The 9706-nt window shown below is 39.6% G+C and overlaps 1 protein-coding gene and 1 long non-coding RNA gene across 2 annotated transcripts; both read right to left on the minus strand.

The window, feature by feature from the left end:
• Positions 1-3121: 3121 nt before the first annotated feature.
• LOC140180195 (uncharacterized) lies at positions 3122-4594 on the minus strand. Its single transcript, XM_072220625.1, has 2 exons — positions 4032-4594; positions 3122-3776 (listed from the first exon to the last, which is right to left on the minus strand). Exons 1-2 carry the CDS (start codon positions 4592-4594, stop codon positions 3122-3124), a joined length of 1218 nt encoding a protein of 405 aa, XP_072076726.1.
• Positions 4595-6780: 2186 nt separating this feature from the next.
• LOC112754730 (uncharacterized) lies at positions 6781-8804 on the minus strand. The gene is made up of 2 exons (XR_003178686.3): positions 8676-8804; positions 6781-7094 (listed from the first exon to the last, which is right to left on the minus strand). It is a non-coding gene; the product is annotated as an uncharacterized lncRNA (long non-coding RNA).
• Positions 8805-9706: the final 902 nt, after the last annotated feature.

The raw sequence follows: 9706 nt of genomic DNA on the forward strand, positions 1-9706 counted from the left end.
TCTCTCGTCTCGGATGAAAAATACCAGGCACAGCTACCACACGGCTAATCATCTGTCGGTTCTCACTTGTGTCGGAATAGGATCTCTCTATCCTTTTGCACACTGTCACTGCGCCCAACATTTGTGAGTTTGAAGCTTGTCACAGTCATCCCGTCCCAGATCCTACTCGAAATACCACAGACAAGGTTTAGACTTTTCGGATCTCAGGAATGTTGCCAATTAGTTCTAGCCTCTACCACGAAGGTTCTAATCTCACGGATTTGAATGCTTTGTTGTCAGGAGAGGCAAGTCAAATCCGTGGATCAGACACCCAAGTGACTATACTCCGGCTGTCGTCCAATGACTACGTTGAACATCATGTAGACCGCTTGTGGTTATCAGGCACGTAGATCTTGGCTAAGCGAGTAACGAAGATAGTGGGTGATTATCACGGGTCACCCCTTCATTTTGACTTAACTGAATTAGGTTCAGGAGTATATCTTGGAGAAGAAGTAAGCGTGAATTGAAAGAGAAACAATAGTACTTGCATTAATTCATGAAGAACAGCAGAGCTCCGCACCTTAATCTATGAGGTATAGAAACTCCACCATTGGAAAATACATAAGATAAAAAGGTCTAGGCATGGCCGAATGGCCAGCCTCCCAAACGTGAACAATGGCATAAGCTGATCAGATGATATGATCCGAATACAATAGGAAAGACTAGTATTTATACTAAACTAGTTACTAAGGATTACAGAAATTGAGTAACTAAGTGCAGATAGTGCAAAAATCTACTTCCAGGGCCCACTTGGTGTGTGCTTGGGCTGATCAGAGCTTTACACGTGCATAGGCCTTTTCTAGAGTTAAATGCCAGCTTGGATGCCAGTTTGGGCGTTTAACTCCAGTTCTAGTGCCAGTTCCGGCGTTTTACGCCAGAAAAAGTTCTTTGGCAGGAAATTAGACGCCAGTTTGGGCCATCAAATCTCGAGCAAAGTATGGACTATTATATATTTCTGGAAAGCCCAAGATGTCTTCTTTCCAACGCAATTAAGAGCGCTCAAATTGGGCTTCTGTAGCTCCAGAAAATCCACTTTGAGTGCAGGAGGGTCAGAATCCAACAGCATCTGCAGTCCTTTCTCAGCCTCTGAATCAGACCTTTGCTCAGATCCCTCAATTTCAGCCAGAAAATATCTGAAATTGTAGAAAAATACACAAACTCATAGTAAAGTCCAGAAATGTGATTTTTGCATAAAAACTAATAAAAATATAATAAAAAGTAACTAAAACATGCTAAAAACTACCTAAAAACAATGCCAAAAAGCGTATAAATTATCCGCTCATCAGCAAGCATAGATCTAAACTGACAATTAAACCTCAATCAAATTTAATTTGTTTGTCACTTAAGCAAACCCAATAAAAATCAATCGAAGTATTTAAACCTCGGGTCGTCTCTCAAGGAATTGCAGGGAGGTGTATTTATAATTGGTTACGAGATTGTATCTTTTTTTGGGTTTTGAAATGAGGAACAAGAAAGTAGAATAACAAGGAAATAAAATAATAATTAAGAAAGGTCTTAGCAATGATTGATAATTAGAATTCCCAACCCCATTATCATAGTCACTTGCGATGGTAATTGCCTTTTACTATCACTTAGTTAACCTCTAACAATTGAAGGTAAGTCAAGTGAGAAAATCAACTTGAATTCACAAGTCCTAATCAAATACTAGAGTTAGTGAAGCTCAAGCCAACTAGCTAGTTTCAATAACTAACCAACAAGAGACTTTGACAATTCAAGAGTCTCCAATTTACTCAATCTAAGCTAAGAACATAAAAAGCTAATTTAAAATCCAACCAAGCATTTTATCAAACACTTGGTGGGCACAAAATAAAAGTATAGAAAATTAACAAGGTATAATAAAATCGAAAACCAACAATTGCAAAATCAATGATATCAAATAACAAAAGAAGCAATAAACATGAAATACCTCAAATTGCATTAAAAAGGGAAATCAAATCTAACATGAGAATTCATAACCTAAATGTACAACATAAAGTAATCAACAAGGGAAATAAATAAACTAGAATGCTACAACAATTAAAAGTTGAAGAGAACTAAGTTGAAATAAGATAGAATTCAAAAATTGAAAAGGAATAAAACTAAGAACTCTAAAACCTAGAGAGAGGAGAGAGTCTCTCTCTCCAAAAAACTACATCTAAAACCTAATATTATGTGAATGAATGTTCTCCTATCCAGCTCCACTCTGCAGCCTCTAATCAGTATTTTCGGGCTTGAAACTGGGCCAAAAATAGCCCAGAAATCGCCTGCAACGTTTTCTGATACGTGCAGCATGTGGCTCTGTCATGCGTACGCGTCGTTGAACTTTCGCGAGGTCACGCGTACGTGTCATCCTCGCGTACGCGTCGCCTAACTGCATGGCAATTATGGCAAATTGCATATCATTTTGAAGCCCCGGATGTTAGCTTTTCAACACAACTGAAACCGCCTCATTCGGACCTCTGTAGCTCAAGTTATGATCAATTTAGTACGAAGAGGTTAGGCTTGACAACTTAGCAATTCCTTCAATTTCTTGTATTCCTTCCACTTTTGCATGCTTCCTTTCCATCCTCTAAGCCATTCCTGTCCTATAAACCCTAAAAACACTTAACAAACATATCACGGCATCGAATGGTAATAAGAGAGGATTAAAATTAGCAAGTTTAAGGCCAAAGAAGCATGTTTTCAATCATAGCTTAAATTTGGAAGGAAAATATAAAACATGCGAATTAAATGAATAAGTGTGAGAATAATGGATAAAATCTACTAAATTAAGCACAAGATAAATCCTAAAATTGGGGTTTATCATTCCTGTTGATGAAAGTGTATTCTTCTTTGGTGTGTCCTATTTGTAGTTTCTCCATGTCTACCTCTGGTTCTGGTCTAGGCTATCCGTCATGCCGGGCTTCCAGGTCAGCTAAGTATATGCCGGCCACGTCGTGGGATCTCTTCCTTAGGGCTAGGTTGGTGTTGTCGTATTCTACTGCGATTTTCCGGTCTCCGTGGATTGTTCCGATGGAGCCGTCCTCCGCGGTGAACTTCATGAGGAGGAATTTTGTGAAGATGATGGCTGAGAGATCATTGATTATTTTCCTTTCAAGGATAACATTGTAAGCGGTGGAGTCCTTGAGGACCAGAACTCGGATAGGATTGTCTTCCTTTGGTTTTCTGTCCTTATGGTGAGGCGGAGGACGATGGAACCGTCTGGCTTGAGGAAGTTCTCTCCGAGTCCGGTGACTCCATTATGGTGTGTCTGGAGGTTGTCGTTGCGGAGTTCGAGCTTGTCAAAGGATCCTCTGAAAAGGATGTTGAAGTCTGCTCCCGTGTCCACCAGTATTCTTCTAACTAGCACGGTTCCAATCTTTGCCGAGATGACGAACGGGGCGTCTTCCGCCGAGGTGCCGTGTTGGCAGTCCTTAGGAAAGAATGTTATTGCGTTACCAATGGTGACGGTTGGGGTTTGGTTTCTGACTGCCAAGATCTTGAGATCCTTCTTGAGTGTTGATTTCGATTTTCCCGGGGTGTCTTTGCCTGTGATGACGTTTACGATTATGGTCGGGTCTGTCTCTGGGCTTTCCCTGGGGGCTTGTCTCTGCGTCCTCAGGTTGCGTCCTTTTCTCTCTGGTGATCTGTCTCTTTTTGCGCATTTTGGTTCCCTGATGATTTTGGCGAACTCGGGGAGCTTGCCATCTCGTATAGCTTGTTCGAGAGCATCTTTTAAGTCAAAACAGTCTTGTGTCCTATGTCCGTATCCTCGGTGGTAGTCACAGTATAGAGTTTTGCTGCCGCTCGTTCTTTTCTTGAGTTGTCGGGCTTTTGGGAGGATAACTCGGTCTGCTATTTGGTGGTATATCTCAGTGATCGGGGTTGTCAGGGGTGTGTAGTTAGAGAATTTTTCAACTCTGGGGGGTCGGTTTATGTTTGTCGTTTTGGGATGTTCCTTCTGGTTTTCTCTTGGTGGGGGGTTATGTCGAGGTGCTGTGTTGCCGTGCTACCATTTATTGGCGGCTACGACTTGGCTTACTTCTTCGTCGTTTATGTACTCCTTTGCGACGCCCTGGATCTCGTGCATGGACCACAACAGTCTGGTGGTGAGGTGTTTCCGAATGTCTTCATTCATGAGTCCGTTAGTTAGACAAAGGCTTGCGACTGAGTCCGTGAGTCTATCGACCGTCAAGCATTCGTCGTTGAAGCGGTCAAGGTATTTTGTCATGGACTCGTCCTTTCTCTGGGTAACTCCCAACAAGCTGACGGGGTGCTTGGCTTTTGTGATTCTGGTGGTGAATTGGGCCATGAATTTTTGCGAGATATCGTAGAATCCAGTTATGGATCCGTTGGGAAGGGCATTAAACCATTTAATCGCGGGCCCGGCTAGGGTTACAAGGAAGGCCCTGCATCGAACCGCATCGGCGGCCCCTTCTAGGTTCATCCTGGCCTCGAAGGCCGTTAGGTATTCCTGGGGATCTTTGGTTCCGTCATACTTCATATCCGTGGGCTTGTCGAAACCCTTAGGGAGTTTTGCTCTCAGAATTCTTTCGGTAAAGGAAGTAGCTCCCATTATCACATGGTCGTTTCTTGTGCGTTTGGTTTCTCGGTGTCGTCGATCGTCGTCCGTGTCATGTCGATGACTCGGGTCGCGGGAGTACCTCTTGCTGTGTCGCCGCTCGGGCGACCTGCCGTGTCTGGTTTCATGACGAGATCTTGATCTGGAAGTCGCGTGACTTCCGTTTTTGATGTGGTGCTTTTCCTTAGTTGCAACTCGTCCCTCGAGTTCTTGTACTCAGAGGCAGAGATCTTGGATTATCTAGGCTGCCTTTCCTCCCAGGTTTTCGGGGGCCCGTGTTTCGGGACCGTTTTTCTTGTTTTGCGGTGGGGTGGTCTGGTGAATAGCGCTTGCTATCCTTCCATGGGGTGTAGCCTCTCGGTGTTCGGGAGTTGGGTTCCTTGTTCGGGAGTTATCGTGGTGGCTCGGGGACTGCTCCTCGAAGACGTCCGCCATTCTGTCGCGATGTTGCAAATCCCCACAGACAGCGCCAATGTACAATATGTGTCCGGTACGGGTTGGGAGATGGATCGGGAACTCGCGGGTCGGGGTGGATGCCGGATCCTTCGACTGGAGCAATGGGGGGGTGGTACCTGCAAAGACACTTCGACGCTCAAGTCAGAATAGATCTCAAAGGTATAAGGTGTGTAGAGTGAATGACGTACCTGAGGGAGCTTGGGGCTCCCCTTTATATAGGTGATGGTAATTATCTTATCTTATCTTATTTGGTTAAGATAAGAGAGGTATTTGAATTTGATTATCGGTTAGGAGCTCTAGTGGCTCGGTTCCGGGCCTTCTAGAATGATGAAGCGGGTCAAACCCGGGTACCCAAATTCAAAGACTATTCCGGATGCGGGATCCGTGAGCCGGATCCGTAAAAGTGTTCTTACTAGTTTTGTTCAGCAAAAAAGTTGAAAAAAAAATGCCAATGCGTGTACACTTTTTTTATCTTTAAATAAGGATTTGACACGGAATCAATGATTATCATTTTTATAAATCATTCGACCTCTTCTTTTGGTTGAAATTTTGTAAGGGTTCTTTTGGTTGGGATTTTAGGAAAAGTACATTTTCATTTAGGAATATTTGAGAGGGTGTATAAAGAGTTCACTTGAACTTGCTGTGGCAAAAAAAAAAACACACTAAAAAATGTTATTCCCACAAAAAGTGACATGATGTTGTAGCTGCTTTTGCTCTAGCAACAATAGTTATTACTGCTAACTTTCAAATTGAGGGAGCTAATCTTGGATCTAGTGTCGCTGATAATGATTGAGATGTTGCTAATTATGGAGCTAACCCAAATACACCCTTTGATGTTGCTACTACAACAAAAATTGATTTTGCTAATTATTTGGAATTTTTCAGTTTTTACTTTCTTTTGTCTAATCAAGAAAACTATTCGAAATGCATATAGGTTTTAGAGGTGAACATGGTCTAGTTGTATATATAGAAACCCTAATTATGATACAAGTAGCAGAAGAACAACCAATAGAATCTGTTAACTCAGAGCAGAAAAATTAAGATAGATTAGATCACATATATACACCACTGTGATAACACAAACCAAGCATACAAAATTTCACTTATCAACTAACTTGCTAACTAATTTTTGTGCTAATTGATGCTTGATTTTCTTGAGCTTCAGTCTTGCTGTCAACTAATGCACATTCCTTAACACCCTTCTTGAGGTCAAGTTAGTCTTTGAGACAACTCTGAGCTTGATTTTTAAACGTTCAAAGGAAGAGGCTGACAGCAATTTAGTAAGAATATGTCAGCAATCTGTTCAACTCCTGGGATGTGCACAACCTGCAAGGAGTTGCTGTTGATCTTCTCTCTCACACACAGAATGTTCAACTGAAAATGTTTGGTTTTATCATGTAAAACTGGATTTGCAGTGAGCATAACTATGCTCAAGTTGTCAAAAAATATCGTAGGAGCTGTTGGCAATTTAATCCTCAACTCTTGTAGCAGATTCTACATCCAAACTAACTCTGCTTCACAGGCAGCTAAACATAAAAAATTCAGCTTTTGTTGAGGACCTTGAGATGGTAACTTTTTTTCTACGTGACCATGAAATCAAGTTGGTTCCTAACAAAATACAATAGCCCGAGACAGACCTCCTATCCTCTAAATCTGCAGCCCAATCCGAATCGGTAAAATCATACAACCTGTAATCATTGCACTTGTGCATGATGAGACCATGATCTTGAGTTTCTTGTAAATACCTTAAAATTCTCTTTACAGTTTTTCAATGAGCTAACAATGGATTATTCGTAAACTGACTTACTTTTCTTATAGCAAAACATAAATCAGGCCTAGTTATGGTCACATACTGCAATGTCCCAACTATTGATCTGAACAATTTCGGATCCTCAAACGAACTGAACCGGTTGACAGTAATTGCAATGATGAGGCATGGAGCTTGTTCCACTCATCCCAGGTTTGGACAACAAATCTCTAATGTACTTTGTCTGGCACAAGTGAAGCTGTCCAGTGTCAAGCCTCAATACTTCAATACCTAGAAAATAAGATAAAGGACCTAGATCTTTCAAAATAAAAATGCTATTCAACTTCTTTATCATAGAATCAATCTCAATAGGGTCATTTCCAGTAATAATAATATCGTCTACATAACATAAGATGTACAAAACAAAAGTAGTACCATGCTTAACGAACAAAGAAGTATCAAATTCTGTACTAGTGAAACCAAAGGAATTTAAAGTGTTACATAACTTCAGAAACCACTCTCTAGGAGCTTTGTTTTAATCTATAGAGAGATTTTTTCAATTTACAAACATGAGTATCAGAATTGCGAGCAAAATCAATCGGCTGATTCATATATATAGTTTCATGCAAATCACCATTTAAGAAAGCATTATTAAAATTGAAATGCCTTATCACCCCATCACTAGACAAAGCAATGATTAGGATAATTCGAACTGTAGTAGGTCTAATTACAGGGCTAAAAACTTGCTCAAAATCAAAGTCTTGAGATTAGTGAAAATCTTGAGCAACCAATCTCGCTTTGTGTTTTTGGATTTTTCCATCAGGAAGCCTTTTTATGGTCAAAATCCACTTGCAACCAATGATTTTTGCATTCTCAGGTTTAGGAATAAGGGTCTAGGTATGGTTCCTCAGGTTTAGCCTTCTTCCAATATGAAATGCTCAAGGCTACAGTGACAGTTTTGGAAATAGAATCTAATTCGAGAGCACTATCTAGAGATGTAGAAAAGGCTTTTGGTTTATTAGCTCTTGTCTTGGATCTAGTTAACATGTGATGCTTATTAGATAGTTTTGTGAGGGAGGGAAAGTAGGTAAAGACAATTGTGAATTATATAGAGAACTAGACTGATGTGTGTCAATAGATGGTATGTAGATTTGTATATCAAAGATAGGTATAGTAGACTGATGTGAATGAAGGTCACTAGTAGGAGTAGAATGAGTAGAAGAGATGTCATGAACCAAATTTAGTGTAGATAGAGGACTAATAGTAGAGGTGGTAGCTTTATGTGTTATACTATTTGCAGATAATAAATGATGCATAGAATTAGATGCAGTGCCTATGCTAGGAATTAAAGATTCAGAATCATTAGAATTAGTGGTGACGGTCTGAAGAAAAAGCTCCTTATAAGGAAAAGATTTCTCATCAAATTGTACATGTCTAGTTATAAAAATTTTACCATTTAGTGAGAGACACTTATAACCTTTGTTATGTGAAGCATAACCTAAAAAGACACACTTGTGAGACCTAAAATCTAATTTGGTTTTGTTATAGGGCCTAAGCAAGGGATAACAACAACTACCAAAAATTTTTAATGAATGATAATCAGGAAGAGTTCCAATAAATTTTCAAAAGGTGAACGATTACCTAAAGAAAGAGAAGGTATTCTATTAACTAGATGAGTTTCTGTCAAAACAGCCTCATCCCAAAACATAAGTGGCATGGAGTCTGTGTATAACATGGCAATACTCATTTCAATGAGATGCCTATGTTTTCTCTCAGCCACACTATTCTGCTCCAGTGTGTAAGGGCAAGTAAACCTCTGCATAATTCTCTCTTTTGCAAGAAAATTAGTAAATCTGTGTGAGGTATACTCACCTCTATTATCCAATTGGAATTCCTTAACTTTGTGATTAGTAAGAGTCTCCATGTATGTTTTGAATTGTTGAAAGGCATAAAACACCTGAAATTTGCTATTGAGAAAACACAAGTATGTAAAATGAGTATAGGCATCGATAAAGGTAACATAGTATTTAAAGCCAAGATGAGAAGTGAAAGGAGTAGGGCCCCATACATCAGAAAAAACCAATTGCAGAGGGGCATGATATGAAGTAAGAGATAACGAAAAGGACAATTTGTGCATTTTTGCATGCATACAATTCTCACACAAATTAGATTTTGAATTGTTATTATTGTTATAAAGTTGAATATTACATTTGAACAGTATAGTAGTTACAGTTTTCTTAGCAGTATGTCCAAGTCATTTATGCCACAAATCTAAAGAAGCTAAAGAAATTGTAAAGGCACAAGGAGTAAATGAATAAGGTGAAGTTCTAGGAACTGCTACGTGGTAAAATTTGTAAATTCTTCCTTGTCTATACCCCTGTAACAAAATCTGATCAGTCATTTCACATTTAACAAAACATATGTGTGCATAAAATTGGAAATAAACTCAATTATCCTTAGAAAATTTGGACACACTTATCAAATTCTTAGTGATTTCTAGTGAATGAATTAGATTTTGTAATGAGAAAAATTATTTGGAATCATATGCATATAAGAAAGATTGTCCAATTCTAGAACTATGAAAGAACAGATATGAACTTGAATAATACTTTTCTATCTCTCAGTAAAATAGACTAGAGCACATGTTGCTTTGAGATTATGTTGAAGAGGATACAAAAGAGGCATATTAAGATGGTTGTCATGATAAAAAATTCTAGAAAGGAGGAGGAATATCTTAGTTGAATCTGTTAAAGCAATGCCAAGCTTTGTGGCAAAAATGACCACATTGGCATTGAGGCCATATGTTATGAAAGAATGATCTTCCTCCATGTTAGGATCTGCCCCCACGCCCTCTTCTTTCTCCGAAGCTTCTTGCAGGGTTTGGAATTGAAGGGTATGAGCTT

The sequence above is a fragment of the Arachis hypogaea genome, chromosome 16 (genome assembly GCF_003086295.3).
Source record: "Arachis hypogaea cultivar Tifrunner chromosome 16, arahy.Tifrunner.gnm2.J5K5, whole genome shotgun sequence".
In the NCBI taxonomy this organism is placed as follows: Eukaryota; Viridiplantae; Streptophyta; class Magnoliopsida; order Fabales; family Fabaceae; genus Arachis; species Arachis hypogaea.

Coding starts and splice junctions, on each gene's coding strand:
- LOC140180195 (XM_072220625.1), bottom strand. CDS start 4,594: ATGGGAGCTACTTCCTTTACCGAAAGAATTCTGAGAGCAAAACTCCCT. Junction 3,777..4,031: donor GTCGTAGCCGCCAATAAATG/GTAGCACGGCAA, acceptor ATACGGACATAG/GACACAAGACTGTTTTGACT.